Source organism: Petaurus breviceps, unplaced genomic scaffold (assembly GCF_028583685.1).
Source record: "Petaurus breviceps papuanus isolate PSGF00001 unplaced genomic scaffold, PetGlider_PUasm1.0 172, whole genome shotgun sequence".
NCBI lineage: Eukaryota > Metazoa > Chordata > Mammalia > Diprotodontia > Petauridae > Petaurus > Petaurus breviceps.
The window spans coordinates 2157392-2184557 of NW_027185755.1; the positions used below are offsets into that span (position 1 = coordinate 2157392).

General features: G+C 49.8%; 1 protein-coding gene across 2 annotated transcripts; it reads right to left on the reverse strand.

Annotated features, from left to right (window-relative positions):
- Positions 1–2653: 2653 nt before the first annotated feature.
- PKN1 (protein kinase N1) lies at positions 2654–25455 on the reverse strand. 2 transcript variants are annotated; one of them, XM_069082911.1, is made up of 22 exons: positions 25014–25455; positions 14795–15116; positions 13984–14120; positions 12688–12820; positions 12253–12398; positions 11785–11995; positions 10698–10889; positions 10464–10573; positions 10184–10327; positions 9836–9911; positions 9617–9755; positions 8674–8779; positions 8369–8448; positions 8215–8290; positions 8025–8116; positions 7745–7921; positions 7209–7271; positions 7006–7082; positions 6752–6894; positions 6091–6198; positions 5747–5827; positions 2654–4744 (listed from the first exon to the last, which is right to left on the reverse strand). In XM_069082911.1, exons 1-22 carry the CDS (start codon positions 25032–25034, stop codon positions 4541–4543), a joined length of 2838 nt encoding a protein of 945 aa, XP_068939012.1. In that variant the 5' UTR covers positions 25035–25455; the 3' UTR covers positions 2654–4540. The 2 variants fall into 2 exon arrangements, with proteins under 2 accessions (XP_068939012.1, XP_068939011.1); XM_069082910.1 differs by lacking the exon at positions 25014–25455 and adding an exon at positions 16798–17233.
- Positions 25456–27166: the final 1711 nt, after the last annotated feature.

Here is a 27166-nt window from a genome sequence, read left to right on the forward strand (position 1 = left end):
AAAGAAAGAAAGAAAGAAAGAAAGAAAGAAAGAAAGAAAGAAAGAAAAGAAGAAAGGAAGAGAGAAAGAAAAAAAGAAAGGAAGAGAGAAAGAAAAAAAGAAAGGAGAGGAAGGGAGGAAGGGAGGAAGGAAGGAAGGAAGGAAGGAAAGAAGAAATTAGTGGTTCTTCCTTTTCTAGGATGTTGGTTATCACTATTCTTTCCACTGAGCAGTGGTCTTATTTCTCCAAAACACAACCTTTGCCAGACCCAGCTTATTCTGAGCTTCAGAATTGCTGATATTAGATTCAAGCTCCTAGGGGCAGGGACTATGTTTTGCCTCTTTCCCTATCACCAGCACTTAGCAAAGGGCCTGTCACATAGTAGGTACTTAAAAAATTCTTAATGACTGGCTGATACCATTCTTGTGAAACCAGGCCATGCTTTCCACATTTATCTTCTCACTGGCCCTTATTTTCACATCTTAAAAAAGCCTGAAGTGGTCAGCGGGTTCCTTTTGAACTTGCACAGTTTCATAAGACAACTCTTTCTTTTCTTCCTTATTCAGGAGAGTAGCCTATTCCTCCTGGCCTTACTTCCCCAGTAGAATTTTAGGCCATGGGATCCTAACCTTTCTAACCTTCCTCTCTGGCCTTTGAAATCTGTTCTTTCAAGTGTCAGATTTTCTTACACTTTTTCTACTGGAGACCCTTTTCACGTTTTGGCAGCGTGTTTTGGCATTGTGGTATAATGGCAAAGTCATGCTTTGTGTTCAGAACCAAGGCTATAGTGAAGTTTAGAGATGCAAGACAGGCAAGTGCTGCCAGAAATGGCTCAGATTCATTACTTGTTAGATTTTTAATTAATGTTTGGTTGTTGTGCATTCAGAAACCTTTTACTGTTGCCAAATTTTCACAATCCCATATGGGGTCATGACCCACAATTTAAGAAGTGCTATTTAAATCTAGATGATATTAGACTGTGCCTGGATTCTATCTTCTTTTCCTTTTTCTTCTTGTTTTTCAGTCATGTCTGATTCTTCAAGAACCCATTTGGGGTTTTCTTGGCAAAGATACTGAGGTAGTTTGCCATTTCCTTCTCTAGATCATTTTACAGATTCAAAGAGTGTTAAATGACTTGCCCAGGGTCACACAGCTAGTAAATGTATGAGGATGGATTTGAACTCAGGTCCTCCTGAGTCCTCCAGGGCTGGTGCTCTATCCACTGCACAGCCTAACTGTCCATCTCCTTTTTTTATCTTTTGACAATCTCAAGTTGCCATCATTTATACCCAAACAGACAGCTCCTCTTCATTGTTCAGAATCAGATCAGAAATTGAAGTTCCTCTCACTGGTTCCTTCCAGAGCTTTAATAAGAACAAAGTAAGTGAGACACTTTCTTTGAGCCTGAAAAGCTGAGGGGTACACACAGACATATAGAATGTGTATCCATTGCCCCAAGTACACTGTGCCATTGGGAATGAGGGTGGAATTTGGTTTCACTAAGGTGAGTCAAGAAATTATTATTTCATCCACAGGTATCTGGATCATTGGGGTCCCCACTCACTACTCTGTCCTAATGCCATGCCAGGGCTGTAGGCTTTTTCCCAAATTCCTCACTTAGTTCTTAATACTCTGGACTGGAAGGTGCTTAGACAGCAATAGTATTTCTATTTCTGTCAAATCTATTCACCATGTTTCTGGTTCACTGCATTTCTTTATACATGGGTAAATCTTCAAAATATGTAGTGCTACTCTGTGCTACCCTACCCCACCCCTTTACCCATCTTCCACCTTTCAAATAAGGTATATATATATCCCTTTCATAGCCATGTGTCAGCCATGAGTCTGACAGTCCATCAAATCTCAGGGACACCTCTGAGTTCCAATTGGCTTCCTGAAGTTAAGAGATTCAGCTTCCCTTGCTTGTTATCCCAACTTTGTGTATTATGCTTAGAGACATCTGAAGCCAAGTATTTCAGTGTTGATTCCTTCCTTGCATGTTGTCCCCTGTCGGTTTTTGGGTATCTCTACTACTCTTATTCCTACATGACAGCAAATCTCTATGCTCTCAAACATGGTATGTGTACAAGGACAGTCTCCTCTCTACCATTTCCTTTTCACTTTCAAGATCTGCCTGGCTAAAGCATCAAGGCACCCCTGAGGGAGGGACAAGAGGCTGCATGTGCAGGCAAGTTAAGCCACCACTATCACCACCACCTTGACCATCATGTTCCCCCATGGAGACAAACTCAGAACCCTGAACCCTAGATCCTTGGGAACAGTGATGCTTCCTGCCCAGTGTGATGCCCACAATCAATCACCCTGGGAAGCAAACCCTGTGGAGACAGAGCTGGAAAATTGCTCTTACAGGTGCTACAGACACAGCTATGGAGTATCTCCAAGAGAAAGTCCTTGTTACCAAAACCCTTGGCACTATTCATTGGTATGAGAACATGGTATGATCTTATAAGTAGGAATGAGATTAAAGAAAAGACATTGACATCTGCTTTGCAGCTGTATCCTTAGGATCACAGGACCTTTCCACGTGACTTACAGCTGATACGTTCAATATGTACTGTCTGCAACATTAGAACGTGAACTCCTTGAGGCCATGAACTGTCTTACTTCTTGATTTGTAGTTCCAGAGTGCAACACAATGCTTTGTACATGGTGAATGCTTAAAAATGCTTTATTTGTTCACTCATTTATTCATTCATTTTCAACTTTCCAGGCAAATACAAGGGCAGCTAGAGCACCGAGCCTAGAGTTAGGAAGACCTGAGTTCAAATGTGGCCTCAGACACTTACTGGCTGTGTGACTCTGGGCAAGTCACTTAACCCTGTTTGCCTCCGTTTTCTATCTGTAAAAATGAGCTGGAGAAGGATGGCAAAGCACCCCGGTATCTCTGCCAAAAAACAGCAAATATGGGTCCCAAAGAGTCAGACACAATTGAAACAAAAGGCAAATAAATTCTTACCAGCCCTTAGTGCAGTTAGTCTCTGACCAGGGCCATGTCATTCTTACATTTTATTCTATGATCCAGAAATCTGTATCCCATCCTTAGACACTATGCTCTTAAACCAGCTATTCACTCCCCAAATCTGAAGTCTTTCCCTTCAAGCAATAGTAATGACTTTGATTTTCTTGCCCAGGGCTTCCTAATATACAGCAGCACTTTCTAGAGCCTTCTTGGCAGAAACATTTGTGAACACTTGAATCACAAGAAGTGAGTAGCAGTCATACAGCTTGACAAGTCTTGGGAGGTTTTCTGTCACTTCCTGGAAATATGCTCCAGGAAGATAGCAGACTTAAAAAAAATTGTTATTATCGGGGTAACAAAGAGCTTCCTTATCACCCCTTCTTCGGAGACATCCACAACTGCTGCTCCTGACCTCCTCTTCCTCTTATCCTCCCTGGATTCTCTCACCTGTGAATCTACATCATCATTCCTTGGAGAAAGAGGAAGGAACTGCTTTCAGCATCCAGCTCCTTTCTCTGGAGGACTAGCCTCATTCACGTGTGACAGAGCTCAGAGGGTTCAGTGGGCTTTCTTCTATTTCTCCTTCCTCCTTAAGAGTTCCCAATGCAGGTGAGGATTCTTGGCTGCTTCTTCCGATCTCTTTTCTTCTGTTTCTCCCCCGAAATCATTCATTCTGCTTTTTAAAGGACCACAAGTCTCCCCAGTAACCTGGAGAACAGAGAGGCATGAGCCTGTCTGGGTAGGGTACTTTGTTTTCTAGGAGGGAGGCCAGCCTATAGTCTGAGTGAAGATAGCAGTTAACCCCACTTGGCCATGGCAGACACATAAACACCATTGTCTACACTGCTCTCTACAGGCCACTGCAGATTTCTTCCTGTTCTCTGTACTTTGCTAGAAGTGAGATCCTCAGCGTCCCTTTTTTTCTTGATAGAAGCTTTCGTGGAGAATTGCTGTGGCAAACTGCAAATGAGGGTCCTCAACGTGTGGCTGCCACTTCTTTTCCCTTAGCAGCTTGAGAGCCACACCCCATTACCTTCACCTACTTTCCTCTCCCCCAGCTGATCTCCTTCCTGGGTTCTCAGCTTAAATATTTCTCTTTCTTCAGCTTCTCAGCTCCTTCCAGATTCAATCTCTGGCTTTCTTCAAAATTCTACAGCCCTCCAATTCTCCTTCACAGTTCTTCCTCCTTCTTCAGCAGAAGCCCCTGGTCCTTCTCCCACCAAAGACAAAACTAGAATGCTCAAGGCACTGTTTCTCTCCAGGTCATCAGATAACAGGACCATAGATTTCAGCCTAGAATAGACTTAATCGATCATCTAAGCCTCTCCAATAAGAAAAATGAAGCCCAAAGCAGTAATTTGTCTAAGGTCACAGATAATAGATGGCTCCCCTCCTTGCCTCTCCCTCACTTCTCCAGGCACTGAGTCTCCCCATCCCCATACAGCCCTTGGCGCATAAGAAGGAGGCAGAGGCTACTCTGAAAGGGCAGACCCCAAAGGCCTTTTAAAAACTACAAACTGCAGAGAATCGGGTGGATAGAAGGGTTCAGTCCATTCACTGTCCTTTGGGGAGCGGCAGCGCTAGCAGCCTTTAGAGACATAGTCAAAGTCCCGGAATGCCTCTTGCTCAGCAGCGGAGAGGGGCCGGGCCTCCCGGGGTGGTGTCAGAGCCGGGGCCTCTCCAGTGAACTCCTCATCGAAGTTACTGATGTCTGTTCGGCCCTTGATCACAGGAACAAAAGGTGGTGGCAGCTGGCGGGCAAGTAATGACTCCCAGCCCAGGGTCTGGAGAAGAGCACAGGGAAAAGGGAATGAAGATTTACTGTGCACGTACTCTGTGCCAAGCACTGTGTGGTCACAAATAGCATCTTATCTGATCCTTGCCACAATCCTCAGAGATAGGTGCTGTTATTATCCCCATTTTACAGTTGAGGATATTGAGGCAAACCGAAGTTAAATGACTTGCCCAGGGTCATACATCCAGTAAGTGTCTACAACCTGAGGATTGGAGCTCAGATCTTCCTGACTCCAAGCCCAATGCTCTATCCACTGGCTGACAAGTCAGCATTTCTAGGACTGAGAACATTCCTCCTTTAATGTTCCTGGGTTCAACCCAGCAGGTTCCCCAAAAATTTATCCCTAGCCCCCCAACAGTACAGTAACAGTGTTCCCTAAAACTATCCTCCCTCCTCACAACTCTGATCAGTGTCTCCCAAAATTGATACCCAGGGCTCCCAGCACCAACCCAAATGCCCCCCAACACCCCAGTGTTCCTCTAATACAATATTGAGTCTTCTACCCAATTCCCATATCCCTAGCATTATCCTCCACTTTACCCCAGTGTCCTACCAAAAAGATCTCAGTATCCTTCAGTAACCATGAACCAGAGTGTCCCCAGGACTGATTCTTTCCACTGTCATATGTCCTTTAAACTGAACCCACAGGGTGGCTAGGAGGCACAGTGAATAGAGCACCAGCCCTGGAGTCAGGAGGACCCGAGTTCAAATCCGGCTTCAGACACTTCAGATACACACTTACTAGCCATGTGACTTTGGGCAAGTCACTTAACCCCAACTGCCATCCAAAAAGCAAAAAAATAAACTGAACCCACATTGTCCCTCCAATGTAATCATCTAAGGAAACTGGGGAAGGGGTATCACAGAGATGTGGTGAGCGGGTATAGAAGACAAGATGTAGGAAGATGGGGGAAGTAGAAGGAAAACACAAAGTATAAGGAAGTGGAGAAGGCAGACTGTCAGGAAGGAAACTGAGGCACAGGGATCTTACCCGAAAGAATGGCTGCTTCTTAACATCCTCAGCATCCCGCTCACCAGAGCCCAGACGTCTCTCTGGGTTCCGCCGAAGTAGCTGGAAAGAGGATAGAGTGAGACCCTTATTCCCCATTCCCTACATTTAACCCCCATGAAGCTAGGATCCCAGGTCCTTCTCTTTGGAGGTCAAAGAGCTCTCCAAGAACCAGTCTCAGCCTTGCCCTGATTGGGGGAGATAAAGAGACCCAAACATCTGATGGTGGGTACAATAGGCAGGGAGTAGGGCTGGGCCTCAGGGTAAAGAACAGAGGGTGAAGAGTGTGCCAGGGGATGTGGGAGTTGGAGTCCAGAGGTCCTCACCCTACGCATGATGCCAATGGCTTCTGTGGAGAGGAAGCGGGGGTAGCGGACCTCATCGTTGACAATGCTGTCAAATACCTCCTCTTCATCATCTCCAGGGAATGGGGACTAGACAGGAAGGAACAGGAGCACAGGAAGGGAGCTGATTCCCCTAGTTCTCTAGACACTTTCATATCACAAATTGCCAAGCCCGAAACGCCCTCCCCAGGTCCTCTTCCCTTCTCTTTCAGGTCTCAGGCCAAGTCTCAACTCCCTCAGGAAGCTCCCCTAACCTTGCCAATCTGTGGTCCTATAGTTCAGTCCCAATAACACAACCCTATAGGGAATCCCATCTATTTGGGTCTGTCAGAGTCTTGTCTCCCAAATCAGGTACAGAGATAGAAGCTCTTTTGGCTGAGTAGCCTGGGCACTGAAATTGAAGACAAGAAGACCCAGATTTAAATCCTGCCTCAGAGACTTACTAACTGAATGACCCTGGGCTCCAAACTTAACTTCTCCAGGCCTCAGTTTCCTCTTCTGTAAAATAAAGAGGTGAGACTAACTGACCTCTAAGCTACCTTACAGCTCTCAATCTATCCTATGATTCCCATACTATTCTAATATCTGACCAGTGTCAAGGATACCAGGAAATGGTGCCTCAAACTGAGGTCACAGGACTCACCTCCCCCACCAGCATCTCATAGAGCAGTACACCCAGCCCCCACCAGTCCACTGCCCGGGTATAAGATGTATCAGTCAGCACTTCAGGAGCCAGGAACTCTGGGGTCCCACAGAATGTGCTGGTTCGGTCACCGAAGCCCATCCCTATAGGCAGACAGCAAAGGAGTTAGGAAGGCATCAGAGAGGTTCATTATTCCGGAGCTTTGACCCTGCCTCCACCAGATACCTCCCCCCAAACCAGGCCTTGGCCCTCACCCTCCTTGCAGAGCCCAAAGTCAGCGATCTTCACATAGCCTTCCGTGTCCAGCAGTAAGTTGTCCAATTTCAGGTCCCTAGAGGGTTTGGGGGCAATAGATAGGGTCTCCTCCCTAGGCCAGGGGCTCCTGCGCCCCCACTGGAGTCTAAACACCCCCCACCCCCACACACTTAGAAATCTCGCCTGGTCTTTCCCTGCACACCTGTAGACAATCTTGTGGTCGTGCAGAAACTGCAGCCCCAGCACCACGCAAGCCGAATAGAAGCTGTGGAGAGGAAGGGAAAGGCGACTGCAGATCTGTCTGTGGCAAGGAGAGCTAGGAGAGGGCAGCTCCAGGAGAAGGAAGGAGGTTCTCCGACGGAGGGGGGAGGGGGACAAGTGGAAGATGTCCGGTACATGGGAGGTGCCCATGGGGACCAAGGAGTGTGCATATAGGGAGAGGTCAGGGAATCAGTGAGCAGCTAGGTGAGTTCAAATTCGGCCTCCACACTTACAAGCTGTGTGACCCTGGAGACAAGCTGGAGAAGGAAATGGCAAACCACTCCAGCATTTTTGCCAACAAAACGGAGAGTGGGATACCATTAATCGGCTAAACAACAACCAGGGATCAGTATGACTGGAAAGAGGGGGGCACCTGCGGGAGAGGAATGGGGCACACCACAAGGGGCTCCGAGCTCCTTTAGCCTAGACCAGGACAAGGGAGAAGAAGGGGCGGGGCGGGGCTGGGGCGGGGCTTACACAGCTCTTGGTTCTGTAAAGACGTCACTGTGTATGTGCAGCATGAGGTCCCCGCCTGCCGCGTATTCCATGACAAAGCACACGTGCTCGGGGGTCTGGAAGCAGCCGAACAGGTTGACCAAGAAGGGATGGCCAGCGCCCGTCACCGCGGCCAGAATCCGCTTCTCACACATCAGGCTGAGGAGGGGGCCGGGAAGAGTCCAGGGGTCAGAAGCTCCGCCCCCAGCCCCTCCCCCGCCTCAGCCCCGCCCCTCCAACCCCACCCCACTCTCTGCCTTACCTCTCAACCTCGTCCCGGGCCACTATGTCCCCCTTCTTTAGGGCTTTGACAGCAAAGAGCTCCCCGTTGGGCAGATACTCAGATAGTAGCACCTGGGGGCGGGAGCGCACAGGTGTGATTCAGGGCCCGTCTCCCCACTCCAAAGGACCCAGGGTTCAGCCCTTTCCCCTTCCAGTCCCTCCCATCTCACCTTCCCAAAGTGGCCTCGGCCCAGTACAGCCAGGAATTTGAAGTCGTTCAGGCTCAGTGGGGAAGTCCTCAGGGGGCTGTAGGGGAGAGAAGGTCTTATGGGCACCCAGGCATATGGCTAGAAAGGGAGTGGGGTGAAGGGAGGGTAGAGTTACCTGGATGGGGTGGGTCCGGGAGTCTCTTTGTCTTCAGGCATTGATTCCAGGGGCTGTGGGGTATCTTGGCTTCCCGGACTCTGGTTGGGGAGATGAAGGGAAGTCCTAACTTTCACTTCCAAATGCCTTCTCCTGCCCATGCTCCTTTCCCAAAGGGTCTCCATGTCTGATCAGGAAAGGGAGCCCAGATAACCCGCCTTCTTTTTGGCTGTCAGTATCACTTTGATTGAGCCCCCTAATCTCTAAATGTAGGGATTTGAGATACCCAGTCAGCTAAGCCTCCCATTATGTGAAGGGGTCCTCACCAGGGAGGAGGGGCTGGAAAGGCTAGAGGGGCTGGAGAGTAGATCCAGGGGACTTTTCTGGGTGGAGCTATCAGAGTCCAGGTTCAGCTTCTCAATGGAAATATCCCTACAGAGAAAGGAAGAGGACACACGAATTGTCAGTGTGTCCATGGATCCAAGCTCTTCAAAACCTGGCCCCAACTTACCTTTCTAGTCTTATTAAACATTACTCTCTAGCATCCTACAGGCTAGCTAACTTGCACCTCCTCACACAAAATGTTCCATCACCAACCTCCATGCCTTGGCCCAGACAATCTGCTGTGCCTGGAATGCATTCCCTTCTCACCTTTGTTCCTCTAGTATCTTTCAAGACTCAACTCAAATGCTACTTTCTACAAAATCCATTCAACTATTCATGCTTCCCCTCCCCCCTAATTATCCTGTATCTATTTTGACTATACCTATACATGTACATCCATGTTCGTGTGCCCTAGCAAGAAAGTAAGCTCCTTGAGGGCAGGGACTATTTTGCTTTTGTCAAAGCAGATTTTTATTTTGCTTTTGTGCCTAGAGCCTGGCACATAGTAGATACTTAAGAAATGCTTGCTTTCTTGTTTGCTTTAAAGGGTGAGGGAAAAGAGCTGAAATGGATGCCTGAGTTCAGTTCCCAATGCTTGGAGAGAATGTGAGAGGTAGGGAATCCCATATGCAAGGGGGCAGAAAGATGCTGAAAGGAAAGGGTCTCAGACAAGGATATGAGTTAAAGTCCCTTATCCTATAAGCTTGGGATTTGGGGCAGGGGATACTAGGCCCTAGGGTCCTTAGCTTATATGCTAAGGGTTTGAGGAAAGGGATACCAGAGTTTCTTATTCCATGTGCTTAGGTGATGAAGGTGTCAGACTAGAAGATTCTAGCGTGATCAGAGATTGGGGAAGGGAAAGGAGTTGGGCAAAGGGGTTCTTACCCTGAGGTTCGGCCTTCAGCTGTGGTGGCCCCAGGGCTGAAAGTGCCTGTGGAATTGGCACTGGGAAGGAGCCGCCTAAGGAGCCGTACCCATGTAGCGATGTCAATGTTCATTTGCCGAGCTCGAAGGAAAGCCTTCCCTGAACATCAATGGGAAGAAAGGGTTATGCACCAAAGTCCTGATTCTTACCCTCCTCCTTGTCCAACCCACCTCACTCACCCTGCTGCTTGGAGAACACCTTTTTTTGCCTCTGGAGCCGTGGGATCCGTTCAATCACTGGGTTGTGGAAGATAACCTGGGAGGGAAGGGAGATACCCCCAAATCATGATCTCTGAGCCTAGGCCAGGACTATGGGTGGAGGACTGGGGAGGATAGGATCCTAGCAAGAGATTTGGAGCCTGGGGGCAGAACGTCCAGCATCTGACAGTCTTAGGGAAGGCTAGTGGCACTAGATATGTGATAAACCATACTTCTGACAGTAGGTATTATTAAGAAGTTTGGAGTTCTGGGAAAGGAGAAGCATAGGGATCTGGGGCTCATCGGAGATATAGGGGTCCAGGGCCATACCTCTGCCAGAAGACAGCCTTGAGGCTCCAACTCTAATTGCACCTGATGTCTCTGGTTGTCCAGAAAATCCTCAAGCTTCAGGAACTTAAGGGCGCACAGGCCTCGCTGGTCCCTCCAGAATACAGATAGTTCAAGCTCTCGAGCCTGGGAGCAGATTAAAAGGGAGCTGTCTTTGGTCCTTCTGTTCTATGGCCTTCCCTCCACTATAGCACCATTCTAGAGTTGTGGGTCCCCTACATGGTTCCTTGTCCCTCCCAGACCCTTTTCTGCCAACACCTACCCTTTCCAGCTCCAGGGTGAAGCTCTGGTCCCAAGCATTCAGGCCACATGGCTTCCATGGTGTCTGGCCCACCACTGTGTTGTCTACCTTGAGCACAGCACTGACCTCATCTGTGAAGAGGCCATGGTGTCAGTTATTTCTTTTTCCCCCACAAATCTCCTTCACCAACATCTACCCATGAATACTCAGCCCCAATATTATCATTCCCCTCAGTGTATCAGAGGGATACTCAGCTGGTTGGTTCCTCAGTCTTGATGCTGCCCCTGCCGCTGAGGCTGCCGCTTCTGCTATAGAGGCCCCTGGCTGGGCGACCCAGGAAGGGGGTACGGCCTTCAGGGGTGCCTGAATTCCCTGAAGTTGGTGGAGAACTCCAAGGGACAGTCTCAGGAAGCCCACTGCAGCCCAGCACACGTACTGACAGAGTCCCTGTGGGGAGAGGGTGATCAGTAGGGCACCAAAAAGGGTAAGGTTTTTATGATCCCCAGCTATGGCCTAGGTCCTGGGGAGGGGATGATGCAGGGACCTGGATGCTTGCAAGGGTCCTAAAGAACATTTGGATCTAGGGGTCAGACACTGTATCACAAGGGAAGCAAGGGGAAAAGAAGCTAAAAACAGAAAATATTACCTTCAGACACTTAAAGGAAGGAACTAGATAAGGATCTTAGATAAGCACAGGGCTTTGAGCAAGATCCCAGGGAATATGAAGGGTGGAGTTTGAAACCTAGATCTTGGAGTCTGAGAGGGGCTTTGTGGGGTTTATGGGATTGAAGTAGAGCTAGGACCCAGACCTCAGTGCCTTAAGGAAATGAGGGAATGGAGGGGTGGAATAACTATTTGGGGAGAGGATCAGAGAGAGATTTGGGGGATCAAGGGAGAGGTGCTGAAGTTCAGAGTCATATGGGGGGCTGAGATGGGTGCTCTGGGGTCTTCAAGGCATAGAGATTCATAAATGGGCTGGGAGGCTAGGAGCCAATCCCCTGACTTGGGCAGGGAGAATGAGTGGGGATTCTGATGCCAGGGACTTCGATGCTAGGAACCAAATGTAAGATCCAGTAGGGCTGAGAGTTTGGATAAGACTTTGTGCAGTCTGGTCACTAAAGTTAGGTTTTGTACGTTTAGTGTTTGAACAATGAGGGAGGCAAGTTCCGACCATCTGGTGGAAGTGAATGGCCAAGGTCTGGACCGTTTGGGGTTAGTGTGCTTGGGAACGGGGATCATAGAGCTATATGCCTAGGCCCCAGGGCAAAGAGAGGCAGGGTCCTGGGAGCCCTGGGGACGGGGCTAGGACTCCTAGGTGTCTGGCTTTGGTCAGATGGCACACCTGTGAGGGGCGAGGGTTTGCAGAGCGTGCTGTAGTGAGTGGCAGGGAAAGGGCCAAGGCGGGCGCTGAAGGCAGAGGATGAGGCCATCGCCAGTTCCTCCAGCAGAAGTCGGCCCTTGGGGTGGTCTGCGGGCAGCTCTCCAAGGCGTAGTTCCAAGGCTGCCCGAAGCAGCGCCAGCTTCTGGGTGGACTCTGTCAGCTTGGCCTGGGCCTGAAGTAGGGTGGGGTATACAGGGAGGGGCGGAACATTAGTTAGAGCAGAGGGGAGCAGAGGGGCAGAAGAGGAAGGGACCCTTGGCTCAGGGGAACGTCCACCTTTATAAACCTCGAGGTACCCTTCTGCTCCATTCCAGTTAACCCTTCCCTTCTCCTTTTCCACAATCCTTTGGGGCCGCCCACCCCAGGCCACGCCCCCATAGGCACTCCCCTTTGGCTCGAGCCCTCCAATAGCGTCTCCTTCCCAGGTACCTCGGAGATAGCCTTGCGGTCTGGGGCCTTGGCAGCACTGAGCAGGCGCAGCACGTTCTTAGCCCCCTCGGCCACCGCGTGTTCCACTCGGAAGTGATGCCTTAACTCCTCGATGCGCAGCTCCACCGCCCCCAGGTCCGGGCCCCCTGTGGCCACCAAGGAGTTAACGTGCGTGTGGAAGGGGATCTCCCCCATCCCACCAGCGGCGACGACACTCCAGGACACACCTAGCTGCTGACTTACACTGAGTCTTCGGCACAATCATACACTAAGACAGGCTCTCCGTCCCTCCCGCCGACTTTGGCTCCGGCTGTCCATCTCTGTGTCTGTCTGTCTCTGCCTCCCCCTCCCTCTTGTCTCTCTCTGGCTGGGGAAGGCACCTGTGACTGGGGATGGGGGGGTGGGGGGGGGCACTTTCCCAGTGCAGGGGCTCACCCTGTGACTCCTCTGAGCCCTGATTCTCCAGCTGCCCCGCCTGTAAGGCCCTTCGAATCTGCATGCGGATGATGTCGATCTTGGTCTTACTGTCCTGCAGCATCTGCTGGGCCGTGAGCAGCAGCTTCCGGTCCTGAAAGCGAGAAATAGAATGGGTAAAAGGAGAGGGAGAAATCACCAACACTCCCCTCCCACACCCCCACTAATAAAGACTGGGGGGAGGGGCCTGAGTGGGGGTGGGATGGAGATCTAGTGTGTGTTCGGGCAGGATGATGTGATACCCGTGTTCCTGTCTTGGCACATGAAGGATGTGTGTGTGCATGTGCCCCTGCACATGTCTCCCAGGGCTGATGGACTTGTATATGTCCACCTGTCTATGTTTTGAGGGGCAAGGTTCACTTAAGTTTACATGTCTTTTATCTCTGTCTATGTACGAGCTTATAGAATCATAGAAAGTTAGAATTGGAAGAGACCTTAGCAGCTGTCTAATCTAACCTCATTTACAGAGGAAGCAACTGAGACTCAGAAAAGGGGGAGATCACATTACAATTCATAGTCCATGAAGGGGCTTCCTGCGAAGTCTGAAAGGGACTGAAGTTATTTTGCAAATGCAGAAGAAAGGGAGGCCCACAGAAGAGATGGAGCGGCCTCTCCCTTTCCCTTGGGCATTATTGTTGCCCAGCGGGCCTCTAGACCTGACCTGGAGGACAGTCTAGCAGTGTGGAAAGATCCCTGGATTTAGAATCCCCTGACCTGGCTGGAATCCATTCTGCTACAATCTATTTCCTTGGGCAAATTATATCCCTTCTGTGGGCCTTAGTTTCTTCATCTGTAAAATAAGAGTTGAACTAGAATGCTCTGTACAGCCCTTTCCAACTCTAAATCCTAGGATCCTAGAGATGAAAGGAGGGAGGACAGGGATGGGGGGTGGCCAATGGGTCAGTCTGGGTTGCCATTGATCTTCAACAGAGCTCTACAGACTGCCTCCAACTTAGAAGCATGAAATGGTAGAGCTGAAAGACATGAGATCATCACCTTGAAGATAGGAAACTGAGGCCCAGAAAGGGAAAGGGATTTATCTGCCCAAGGTTACAGCTAGTGAACTGTAGGTACAAGGTTTCATCTCGGGTCCTCTGACTGAATCTGGGATTCTTGTCAATCTAGCACAGATACATTAGCTAAGTCTTGATCAAGCTGAGGCTCCCCTAGCCCTTCCTCCCCTGTCCCCCCAGTCCCAAGCAGAGGGGCTTAGGGAAGTGTTTTCCCTCCCAGCCCAGGCCTCTGCTCTGAGCTCACCTTGGTGCTGCCATTGCTATAGGTGTGGATCATGTTTTCTGCCCCTTGCTTGACCTTGAGCTCGATGGTGAGTTGCTTCTCCAAGCCTGCCACCAGACTCAGACTGGTGGCCGAGCAGTTGGGGGACTGGGGGCCATCTGGGAAGCACAGAGAGGGGAGAAGACAGAGTTACTTCTGCCCAGGACCCAGCCAGGAGTTCCTTGGGTGGGACTGATTGATCCTGGGATATAGCAGTCCAAGCTTCCCTCCTTCTTCCTGGGGTCCTAAAGAACTCTCTCTCTCTGGAAAAAAAAGTGGCTAAACTGGGAACCCTAGTGTCCCACTGCCCAGCAGCTGGGTGCTTTGCTTCTGCCCTGCCTGCTGGAGTCTGAATATTTCATGGGGAGCTGAGGTAAGGGGAGCTGCTGGTATGGTTTCCACTTTAAGCCAGAAAGACAAGGTGGGGGCTGGGAGGCTGGAGGCCTGGAATCTTGTGTCTATGCCCCCTCCCCCCCAACAATATTTCCTGCTGGAGACAGAGTTGAGAGACTAGACCTAGGCTTCTTACCATCAGCTCAAAGGACAGCCTGAAGAGATGAGTGACCCCAGGACTCCCACATTTTATAACCACCCTGAGATGTTATATAGGTATCCCTCCTAGGTTCCTAGACCACCAGGAGTCTAGTCTTTTCTCTTGGAGCCCTTGACATCCAGATTGCCTCTAAACTTGGACTCTCTCCCCATGCCCAGCAGGTCCCCCCCAGGGCCCAGTGTCTCTGTTATCTCTTGGCTTCTCAGGCCCCTTCCCCAGGGACCTCAGCACCTTGCTCACCCTGGGCCTGGCCAAGCTGGGGCTGGGCTTGGCTGGGCTCATGCAGCACCACAAGGCCATGGAGCTCCTGCAGCTGGCTGTGTAGCAGGTCCAGGCGCCGTGTGGAGCCCCTAAGCAGCAGTTCCACTGGCCCCAGGCTCCGGCCAAGGTCAGTGGTTGCCCTCCGCAGGTTTTCTGCCCCCTCTTTCAGCTTCAGCTCCTTTCGGATCTCCCGTCGCAGCCGCTCTACTTCCAGTTCCAGTCGCTGCTGTACCCCAGGGGCTGCCAGGTCTGCTCCTGCCAGGCCCAGCTGCTCCAGCACTGACCAGCTCCCAGGCTCGCTCTATAAAGGGGACAGGGAAAGGCCATAGCTCAGCACTCTGGGCACTCAGGAGAACCAGAGGGAAGAGTAGGAAACACCTCAATGGAAAGACCACGTTCAGCCTCCTCAGTCTGACACTGATGGCAAGCCCAACCTCATGGGATCATGGGATTGAGAGCTAGAGGACACAGGAAAACCCCATCAAATCCCTTTGTTTGAAGAAGCAGCGAAAGTGGAAAGGGGTTTGAGTCAGAAACCCCGGTCTTGAATTCCATTTCTGCTACTATGTGACCTACAGCAAGTCATTCTACCTCTTCATGCCTATTTCCATCCACCCCCACTCCCCACCATCTCCATAATATGAGGGGGTTGGACCAGAGGACACATAAGGTCCTTTCCACTTCTAAATGCTATGCTTCCTCAGCATTTTAAAGCTCCCACCTTCACAAACCTAAAGATTATTAACTAGAAGGGACCTCAGAAATCATCTTGCCCAACCTTTCATTTTACAAAGGGGGAAACTGAGTCCCATAGTGAGGAAGTGACTTGCCCAAGGTCACACTGTAAATTGCAGAGCTAGGGCTTAAACCCAGATCTTTATATTCTCTTCCTACCTTTATCTGTGCTCCCCCAAATTCCCCTCCTCCTATCCCAGAACAGGCTAGATTCTTTGCTACCTTGGCAAATGCAATTCCCTCCCTTGCTATCTTCAGAAGTAAAATACCATCGTCTCCAGAAAGCTATGACTGGCTACTCCAGCCCATAGATATGTCTTTACCCTCTGGGGACCCATGACCCTTTTAAGCTGAACCCTATACTAGCTCACAGTTTTCAAGACAGAGAGGCAAGGAATAGGGAGTTTGAGCTCCCCTGCCAGACAATGGATAGGGCCCAGTCTCTGCCTCCCAGCCAACATAGTCCTACAAAGTCCTGGTCATATATACTATAGGTCCTAGGTACAGACTTCTTGGATGGAGTACTAGAAAGGGACTGTGGAACTGGGGCCTAAGGACCAACCCCTGATTTGATAAATCCTCGGGCATCCATATGTCTCATTTATCTTTGACCTCAAATATTTCTTTTTCTACTTAGGAGCAGAGGGTTGCCTTCCTCTCCCTCCCCATCCCAACCTCCTAGAACATATTCTTTCTCCTAAGATCGGAGAAACCTTGAGTCAGAATCAGGCCTAGGGTGAAGGCTTCATGTAACAGGGGTTTCAACAGAAAAGAGGTGTCAGGGCTCCTCAATAATCTTTGTTCAAGTAACAGTGCCACCCGAAGTCCTAGAGGGAATTATTCTAGATGACCCAGAATTCTAGTGGTAAGGTGATTCCAGTAAATCCAAATTCCTGGCCAGGAGTGTCCCAGCGTCACCCAGGATCCTTGTTGTGACCGACCCTTAGGTCTGACACTGACATAGAAAATTCCTTAATTGTCTCAGTCGGGGGCCCCAGGTAGCCAGTGGCTCTGAATCCCACATCCTGCCTGTCATCACCTCCTACTGGACTGCCCAGCTAGACCCCTTACCTAGTGGCCCCATAAAGAAGATATGTCATTGGCCCTGGTCTTCCTGTGTTGATAGTAGCTGAAGAGTGAAGTGGGGGAGGAGATAGACAGCTGATAGGGGTAGACAGACAGTCCCTATCCCCAGCGCTCAGGTACCCAAGCCCCAAAGTCCCCCAAACCCTGGCCCAGTCCCCCACCTCTAGCTCCAGGTCCGAGGGGGGCTCAGCTTCCGCCATCCTGGGTCCTTGGGAGGCTCCGCCCTCTCTTCCTGGCAGGGCCCAGAGCTCTGTGTTTGCTACTTCCTCTTTCCTGCCTGTCCCAGGCCTCTCTATGTGGGCCCCCCTGGGGGAGGGGGAAGAGGGGGCCCGAGTCTCAGGGGAACACTGGGTGAGGAGGAGGATCCCTCTCCTAGGCATAGAGAGGACCAGCCTGTTAGATTCCAGTTGGAACATCAGGGGTCCCCCCAAAAGAAGGAAAAGTAAAAGGGTGACAGTGGTCCCCCCACTTCTTCCTGCTCTAGGTCAGACTTGGGTCATCAGGGAGGGCTGGGGTAGTGTGTATGAGGATGCCTCCTGGTGGGCCTTTTCATCTACTGCATGTCTCCAGATTTGGCCATAGGTCCCTGTGTCCCTATAAAGGCAAAAAGAGGCCAACCTTGGCCCATGGGATTTAGGGATCACATGATTTAGAAGTGGAATGGACTAGAAATCCTCTTTGTTTTATAGAAGGGTAAATTGAGGCACAGATTAGTTATGTGATATCCAAATATACCTAGTAAGAGGAGGAAACAGAATTCAAATCATCTCTTTTTGACTCTAAAGTCAATGTTCTCTTTGTTATAACACACCTTTTTAACAGGCCTTGCTCCCCTTTTCCCTGAATCCTGACTCTCTTCTCTTCCCATTCCCCTACCCCCATACTTAAGGCCTGTCCTTCCCAGTCTCTCAAACCAGACTTCCTGTTTCCTCCGAGGCTGGAGCCCACTTCCTGTAGCCCTTGTGATGAGATGGGTCAGTGAGTGGAGGGAACATGGGACCCAGGGTTAGAAACCAACTTAGAGATCATCAAAACCCAATATCCTCCATTCTGTCACTGAGAACTTAGTGACTTTTCCAAACACAGCTAGTGAAGGACTGAAGTAGGATTCAAATCAACTCTTTCTGATTCTAAAACTAGTCTTCCTTCTCTCCCTCTCTCTCTCTCTTTTTTTTTTTTTGCGTTTTGGAGGGGGGAAGACAGAGCAATTGGGGTTAAGTGACTTGCCCAAGGTCACACAGCTAGTAAGTATTAAGTGTCTGAGGCCAGATTTGAACTCAGGTCCTCCTGACTCCAAGGTCAATGCTGTATTCACTGCACCACCCTAGCCATCCCCCAGTCTTCCATCTCTTACAAGACCACTCTATAAATTACTCTTGCTCCATGAGGTTGGGTTCCTCTGAACCCCACATCTAATGGGATGACTCTGAGTTCAGGTCATCTTCCAAAGGAGGACAGAATTAGGGAGGGGGGAGAAGAGAGGAGGAAATGGTTCTCTCCATTGTGATAGGGGCCCCTTCCCTCCTCCACCCAGCATGGAACCCAGGAGCCACACCTCCTAGTCTGCAATGTGACCTTCCTCTCCCAGCTGCCAGTCACCCAATCCCCCCAGGGCTGGGGCCAGCTGGGCCAGGCCCCACAAAGGGCCTATTCAGGCCACCCCCCCACCCCAGCCTGAGCAAGAGGTTCCCTCTCCTTCCCAACACCCCCCACTCTACCCCTCATCCTCACTCCATTGTTCTAAGACTGCTCCCTAATACCCCAGGCACTGAGGCCCATGCCTAGATGAGCAGCCTCAATACTATCCCCCAATTCAAGAGCTGGACCTGGGTCTTAGGATCAGAAATCTATAGAGGGAATGGGCCTCAGAGGCCATTTAGTCTAACACTCTCATTTTACAGATGAGGAAACTGAGGGCCAGAGAGGTTGTGACTTGCCCAAGGTCATACAGGTAAGTGTCAGAGGCAGGATTCAGAATTCAAACTATAAAGCCACTGTATCAAGATTCCCCTTCTAGTCTCCCAAACATACCACCTATCTCTCTGAGCTGTCACCTAGAGCAAATGCTGACGCTGGGGTCTTCTGGAATCCTGGGCCTTCTAAGTCCTGTTAATATTGGAACCCAAGAGTCCAGGTTCCCAACCCAACCAGCTTCATTAGAGAAGAATGAGGGCAGTGAAGGACAATCTTTCCTCCTTTCTCACTAAGGGATCATAAGGAAGGAGGAAACAGAAGCTGGAGAGGACCTAAAGATCATCTCGTTTGCCCCCCTGATTTTTTTTTTGTATTTTTTTTTTTTTTGCCTTTTGGAGGGCAGTTGGGGTTAAGTAACTTGCCCAAGGTTACACTGCTAGTTTTTTTGTGTAAGTGTCTGTTAAGTGTCTGAGGCCGGAACCGAACTCAGGTCCTCCTGACTCCGGGGCCACGCTTTACTCACTGTGACACCTAGCTGCCCCTGCCCCCTGATTTTATAGATAAGGAAATGGACCTGGAGGAAGAAGTAGCTTGTCCAAGGTCATGGTAAGTGGCAAAGGCAAGATCTGAGCCCAGGTCTCCCTGCTTCTAATTTTAGTGTTCTTTTCATTACCCTGTCACTCCAGGAGGAGGCAGAGAGGCCAGGGATGGGGAGGGGGCATCGAATTCTCCCCATCTCTTCCTCTTCCCACAGTGCCTGCCTGCTGTCACTGATTAAACTCCCCCAGTCCTCCTTTCTAGGGCCAGCTGAACTCAGCTGTATAAGCAGCAGGGCTGGAACCTGGTGACCTCAGTCACCCAGGAATGTGGGGCGGGGAGAGGCCACTGGGCCTGCCCCAATCCCTACTCACTCCCTGGCAGGGATGCTCAGCCTTTGGAAACTTGGGGCCTAGCTCTGCAGCTGCCCCAGGGTCAGCTAGGGTCAGGGGGAAATGTTCCCCTTCCTCCAGGCTGAAAATTGTGACTGGATTTAGGAGTCATAGGATTTATAGGATTTAGAGCCAGAAAGACCCTTAGAGACCATCTAATCCAACCTCCTAATTTGACAGTGGAGGAACTGAGGCCAAGAGAGAAGGGACTAACTAATCCAGGGGTTCTTAACCTGGGGTCCATGAACTATTGGTATTTTTTTTAATATATTTTTTTTACTGTATTTCAATATAAATGGGTTTCTTTGCAATTGTATGCATTTTATTTCATGCAATTAAAAACATTATTCTCCCTAGACCTCAGCAGACTGCCAACACTGACGCCAAAATGGTTAAGAACTACTGGACTAGTCCAATGCCACCCAGCAAGCAAGTAGCCAAGCTAGGACAGTCAGTTGGAATCACCACTTCCTGCAGTAGGGTCCCCAGGTCCCAGACATCCCCAGCCCCTGAATCCAAGCAATACTTTCCTCCTCCTACCAGGCTGCATATCAGTCCAGGACCCAGGCATCCCCACCCCCAATGATGTCTAGCATTTTGAATGGTTCCGAAGCTTCCTGAGCAGAAACCGGACATCCTGAACCCGGACATAGTATAGACAGACAGACACGTGTTAGCATGGAGACAGGCAGACAGACAGAAGGACAGGACAGGCAATGTGGGGGTTGGGGAGGCCACTCAGGGCCAGTAGATGAGGAGGGAAGGAAGGAAAATTATTGAGCTGGGGGAGTATGGGGCAGCAGGCCACACAGATATGCCTGTGGCTCTCCTCCTACCCTCAAGGACCTTTACAGGTAATTAACCCTTTGGCCCCTTGGGGGGGTGACTCATGGGGAGGAGGGGCTCCTTCCTCCCCCAAGGACCTAAGCATCTTGAATACACAGATCTAGGCCCCACCTTCCCCTATTGTGGACCCAGGCGTCCTGACTCCAGGCTCCCTTCTCCAGCCCACACACTTCCCGAAGTCTGAAGTCTGACATGGGGTGAAGTTCCAGGTATCCTTTGTTCTTATCCTAGAATGGGGGCTAGGGGGAAAGAGAAAACAGGGAACCTGCAGTTTCCCCTAGTTGCCCTAGTCCCATCATAAGGGTGGGGATAAAAACAGTTGATGGAGGGAGAGAGGGAGTTGGGAAGCCACCTTCTACCATCTGTTCTGGGACAGATGGGTTGACTGTAGATTCTCTCCTTCCTTATCCCAGCCCCCCTTCAGCACCACCTGAGAGTAGACTCATGGACCATGGGGGCAGCTATGGTATAATGGGAAGAAAACAGGATTTAGAGTCAGGAAACTGGGGTTCCTGTCCTACTTTTACCACTTCCTACTATGAGCAAACCATTTAGCTAGCCTCTCTCAGCCTCAGTTTCCTCCTTCATAAAATAAGGATATTAATACCTATACTATACTACTGATCTCACAGGGGTAATAGGATTTAGGGCTAATAGGGTACTTAGAGACTGTGTAGTTCAGTCCTTTCATTTTATGAGGAGGAAACTGAGGCCCAGAGAGAAGTGTCACATAGGTGGGAGAGCAGGGCTCTGAGCTCTCTGATTCCATATCCCAGGCTGTTTGCGGTCTCTCAGGGGGAGTAAGCCATAAAGTGCCATACAAATATGAAATACTGTTAAGCCACAAACTCTCAGGTTCAGTTTCCTCCTTTGTAAAATGGAGATAACAATACTTGTGAGGATTACATGAGATAATATATGTTAAGCCCTTCGTAACAATAACACATTCATATAAATTTTAACATTGAGGAAGCACTTTGCAATCCACGAATGTTACATAAATATAAGCTGATGGTATTATTATTATCATCAGAAGAGGAACTCAGAGACTATCTAATTCAATTGGCTTATTTTATAGATGGGCAAAATTAGGTCAGCTGAGGTTGAGTAATTTATATGCCGTAACACAGAAATTAGGGACAAAATTGGAACTAGAATCGTGCTTTCCCATTTACTTTTCTCATATATCTTACAGTCTCTCTTAGAGATCTGGTATTGAGAATCTTCCTCTTGTTAGTGTCCTTGGGGATCAGGACTTTGCCTCAGGGCAGGGATCTGGATCCAGGCACTAGCCTTTTGGCTTTGGAAACTAGCTTGGGGCTGCCCCAGGGTCTCCTCCCAGAGGAAATGCAGGCGGAAAGAGAAGGACTTAACAATGGCCCCAAGTCCAATCTGCAGTCTCAGAGATAAGACTAATGTATTCAGGATGAGAAACTGAGGCAGAACACTGATGTCACCCTTGTTTACAGATGAGGAAACTATGCTTCCTGTAACTTGGGGATGAGAGGGCCTGAATTCACATAGCATTGAACTTTGACCAAATTTTTCAGGGAACTGAGGTCACCCCTTACCCTTTGCAGACAGCCTGCTATGATTAGGGGGTCCAGGGTTTGGCAGTGTGAGGGGGCATATTTCTGTGTAGGACAGACCCAACTCTTTTCCTTTCAGGTCCTCCTCAGCACCTAGGAGGACTGATGCTCAGTGATCACAGACAGGACCACTGGATTCCTGGGAGAAGGTGTTCCAGGGTGGGGAAACTGAGACATAGAAAAAATCAGTCATCCCCTTTCCTCTTATGATGCTGACGATCCAGGCATCTAGTGATCCTCCCCCAACAGTGTGCTCCTTCTTCAGGTTTAGCTTTCCCTTCTCTTTTGGAAAGGGGAGAGAAGGAGTAGGAGGTAACTTATATGCCCTCCCCCACCCCAACATGTTCCTTCTCCCAGAGACCTCTATGCTCCCCCCTCCCCCAGTTCCCTTGCCCACCTCATCAACAGTGGGTTGGTGTCTAACCTTGTGCGATCGGCAGCACCAGACGCGGCTGGCTCCTCCACACGGGGGCCCTGCCATCAGCTTGGCCGAGGGGTGCTCCCTCCAGACTTGGTAGTGGGGAAGGACAGAAATGGAAAGGGTAGGGGGGAGAATGCCACCAGGGAAGGGTAGACACAGAAGGGACAGAAGGTAGAGGAACAGGAAGGTTGCAGAAGGAGATGAAAACCCAGTTATAAAGCGACAGCTGGACAGCCAGAGGAGTTAGTTGGGGTGGGAGTGAGGGGTCGAGCAGTGATGGAAAACATTATACTTAGTGATGGAAAACATTATACTTATTTTCACCTTGGGTTCTAGGACAGTGAAATTCAATGGTTCTGGGAAAGGAAACTAACAGCCTAAGAACAGTCATTCTCAGACTTGATTGGGCCCTCTGTTATGATGTTAGAAAGCAGGGTTACCTGATGGTTATTCTAAACTCAGAGAATGTCAGAGCTGAAAGAAGCTCTCTCTTGCTTTATACATGGGAAAACTGAGGCCTAGAAAAGAGGGATTTGTCTAAGGTTGCTTAGAGGGTCCATAGCAGAAACCAAGCAACTCAGCTTTTGGTGATATGAATTTGTTAAGAGTTCACTATGTTCAGGATAACCTTTTGACATCTAGTAGATGTAGAGTCTCCTACAATCCATTTCCATTAAAGTATTCTAAAAATGCATTGATGCTTCATGAAGTGTTACATTTCTTTCTAAGTTGGATATGAATTAGACTTTTTAAAAAATGGTATATCATTACTAGGGAATATGACCAAATCTAGAAAACAAAATTTCCTTTAAGTAGTGTTATTTCACAAAACTGAAATAACAATTTGTAATTCATCCAAAATTTTCAGAGTAACCAAAGCACCTAAAATTGATTGGGTTCTGGCTTGGGTTTCCTGACTCCCAGACTCAACACACCACATTGTCTCTACAACTCACTCATGGAAGGGAATATGTGGAGGAAGTGGAGGAGGGCACAGGAGGTAGCTTGAATGGCTCTGGGTTCCAGATTCTAAGTTCTAGGGGCAGAATGTAGTATGGTATGATGAAGAGACTTCTGGACTCAGAGAGCTGTAGTTTCAACTACTAGCTGTGTGACCATAAGGAAAGTCACCTCAGTTCTCTGAGTTTCCCTCACAGGGTTATTGTGAAGAAAGTAATTTACCAGTCATAGGCCACTATAGAATTGGGAGTTATTATTATTAATAATCCATTGACCAACTGTACCTTGGGCAAGATGGAGGTCTGGATTCTTGGATTATTTTTTGAGGCCTAATTAGAGTTTAAAAAGCATCTATCAACAGGTGCCAATCAATAGAATATGAAATCCCAGCCTCAAGGTTTGAGACTATTGAAGCTGGGAGCCAAAGTGAGGAGAGAAGCAAATCCTGATGTTCTGGCCTTGGCCAGCAGCCACTGCTGAAGGTACCTGGGGACTTGCCTTGTCCCTTCCCTTTCCTCTCTTTTTGAACTCTAGGGTGGAGGCCAAGAGCCTACCCACTGAGCCTCAAGTTTGTCAGCCATTGCCCATTATACTCCAGTTCAAAAATGAGAAATTATTATGAGCTGGGGAAGTCTGGGGAGGGATTCCTGGCGGAATTAGGGCTTGAATTAGGTAGTGTAAGATAATGGAATGAGCAATGAATTTGGAGCTGAAGAATCTGGATTTGAATCTTGGCTCCTCTATTTGCTACCTGTTCAAACTTAGGAAAATTCCTTCTCTCTGGACCTCAGTTTCCCCATCTGTAAAATGAGGTTGGACTAGATTATTTCTAAGCTGCCTGCCAGCTCCAAATCCTATGATCCTATGATCATTAGGGCTGGCACTGATGACAGATGGGGAGAAAGGAGGCAGGGCTGACAGGTGGAGCTGCACCTGCTGGGGAGGCGGGGCAATGGGTAAGGCAGCCTCTGTTCTTACACTGGGGGGTGGAGACAGGCACAGGGACATACAAACAAATAATGGAGGAGGTGTCGACAGGCCTAAGAAATACATAGTCCCCCAGAATCAGATTAATATAGCTTTCCTTTCGACGCCCACCCCAAGAAAATAAAGCTACTGCTGAGCTCAGGGGGATTTGGGGGCCAGAGAATCTCTCGGCTGTTCAACTTGTGGTCTGAGCTAGGGGCTGCTCTCCAAGGTCCCCAGTCTGGGGGTAAATGGTGAGGTAGAGGAGGAATGATTTCTTCGAAGAAGGAGAAGTCAGCCCTCTGAGCCTGGGCGGGGATGAGCAATTGTCTCCCCACTCTAGCCCCACTCACTGGGCCAGAAAGAAGGCCCCAGGCCCCAAGAATCAAACATAGGATCTCAGGGCCGGAAGGACTCTCAGGACTGACTTTGGAGACCCGACAAGGGGGAGGAGGGATAAATCAGACACAGGAAACTTCACTGTGGCTGAAGAGTGGGTGGTTTGCATGGGAAGGATCTTAGGTGTACACCGGTGTCCCAGGTGTGGCTTCTATTTTGGTGGGGACCGGGGAGGTTGAAGACATAAACAGTGGTGCCACAAATACGCAGAGGCCCCTTCCCTCGTGAAAAGATAGAGGATTGTGGTGAGGAGAAGGGTGTCTCCCCACCCAGGCTGCGGGGCCGGGGTGCGGGGAGCCGGCTGAAAGTAGAGGCCTGGGGCAGGTGCCTCCTTGCCACCCACAGACCTGTACCTGAAGCGCGTCGCTGGCCATCTTTCGGCTCCTTCAGCGCCCGGCTCCGCGTTCTGCTGCTACTGCTGCTTCCTTCTCTTCCTCCTCCTCCCTCCCGCACGCGCGCGGCAGGGTCACTCACGGCGCGAGGGCCGGACACCGAGGCTCCTCCAGGATGCCCCAGCCGGTCGCATGCACTAGGCTCCGGGCACTGCCCCGCCCCTGTTTCTAGGGTGGAGGGGGTGGTCCAGATCTCGCGCACTTTCTCCTCCCTCCCTCCCTCCCTCGTCCCTCGAGGGGAGCTTTCCCAACTCCAAGGTCCTAGGCGCCGGGAGAAGAAGAAGGGGGTTAGCGATAAGAGACCTCCCGGGCGCGTTCCATCCCGTTCTTTTGGGCCGCGCGCGCGCGCGCGCGCAGCGCTCGCTACAGTCACCGCCCCCCCAACACCAGACAGCCCCAGAGTCCGGCACTCTCACCAGTCCGAGATGTAGCCGGGATGGTCACGTGATCGAAGGGGGGGGGGAAGGTCAGGGCCGAGATGAGAGCGGGGTGGAGCGCGTGGGGCCTGGGGCTGCTCTCTGGCCTCGCTGGCTGCTGGGGTGGGGGTTGAGGGGAGGGACAGATCCTTCGCTGGGTGGGGGAAGGTGGGGGCGGGGGTGGGTGGGAGAGGGCGGAGCTGGCCCCCAGCACCTCCTGGTTATCTGAGGATGGTGTAGCAGGGACTCTGGGGTTCTTTACAAATTTGAGTTACATACTTCCCATCCCCAGCCCCACCTTGAATGTTTTTTTCCCCCTAGGTCAAGCCTCACAGTTCTCCGCCCTACATAAAAGGAAGCATTGGTGGACCAGCCTTGCACACCCAGTCTCCCGAGCGTGCAAAACCGTCTGCCCCACCGGCAAGAGGTCCTACAGCTGCACTTTCCTTCCTTTTGGCTGGGTGTAATGGGATGAGCACTGGACTTGGAGTCTGAAGGCTCGAGTTCAAATGCCTCCAACTACCGCTTATAAACGGAACCCCTCTCTTTGCCTTAGTTTCCTACCATGAGGGAGTTGACTAGATAATCTTGACCGTCCATCTCAGCTCTGACATCCCAGGCTCTCCAGGAGCTCCCGGAATCGAAGTCGGTCACAGTCGGGAAGGCAAGTCAGGGACCTGTCCTTGACTTTGCCACAGTTACTCCTTGCTCCTGGTATATCACTGGGGGCACCCTGGGGCCATCTGGTAACAGCCCCTGAGGATCTGCCAGATTCGGGCCTAGGCTGGGCAATGAGCCCGGAGCTGCAAAGGCCCCCGGGACGGGGGAGGGGAGGTTGGAGCCCAGAGACGCCCTCTCCGCGCGCCCAGAGGGAGCAAACAAAGAGCCGAATAGGGGTGAGGGAAGCGGGCGCCACGGAGAGGGCGGAGAGAATAACTAATCCCCTCTGACCAACTGGTTTCAGTTTTATAATTTTCTCCTGGGTTGGAATCCCTGGGAACTGAGGTTGGGGTTAGTGTCTGGGAGATTTCTTTTTGTTTGGTTTTGTTTTGCTGGGGTTTTTTGTTGTTGTTTCTATTATTTCGATATCCCTTTGAAACTCAGCCACGAAGGAGAGAGAGAAAAGCAATGCCCAGAATGTTGGAGCTGGAAGGAACCTTAGAACAGAGAACCCAGATGCCTATAGATCAAAGGCGATGAGGGTTACACAGCACTTGGTAAAGCTTAAAACATACACAAATGTGAAATCATTATATTATACATATGTAATTATTAGTTTATTAGTGTGAATAACTATTATTAGGAACAGGCAGGTGGTGCAATGGAAAAAGTGCTGGACTTGGAGCCAGGAAAACCTGAGTTCAAATCTTGCCTCAGTCACTTAATATCTGTGTGACCCTGGGCAAATCAAAACCTCTCAGACTCAATTTCCTCATCTGCAAAATTGGGACAATTGTAGTGCCTACCTCCCAGAGTTTTTGTGATCATCAACAAGCAACAAATATTTATATTACAATAAATGTTATTTGACTTATAGATCAAATAAAATAGCACACATAAAATACTTTGTGAACCTTAAATCTCAACATAAATGGCTATTATTATTGAGTTATTAATGTCAAAGTTGAGTTAAACTTTGAACATGGATTGTCAGAAATGAGATAGAGAGGAAGAAAACAGAAAAAGGCTTGGGAGAGC

Excerpts from the sequence above, each read along its gene's own strand:
- PKN1 (XM_069082910.1), bottom strand. The coding sequence starts at position 17,052 with ATGTTCCAACTGGAATCTAACAGGCTGGTCCTCTCTATGCCTAGGAGA. Across the intron at positions 8,117-8,214 it reads GCCGAGGCCACTTTGGGAAG|GTGCTACTATCTGAGTATCT; the intron begins GTGAGATGGGAG and ends TCCCGCCCCCAG. Across the intron at positions 6,199-6,751 it reads ATGAGATGCTGGTGGGGGAG|TCCCCATTCCCTGGAGATGA; the intron begins GTGAGTCCTGTG and ends CTTCCTGTCTAG.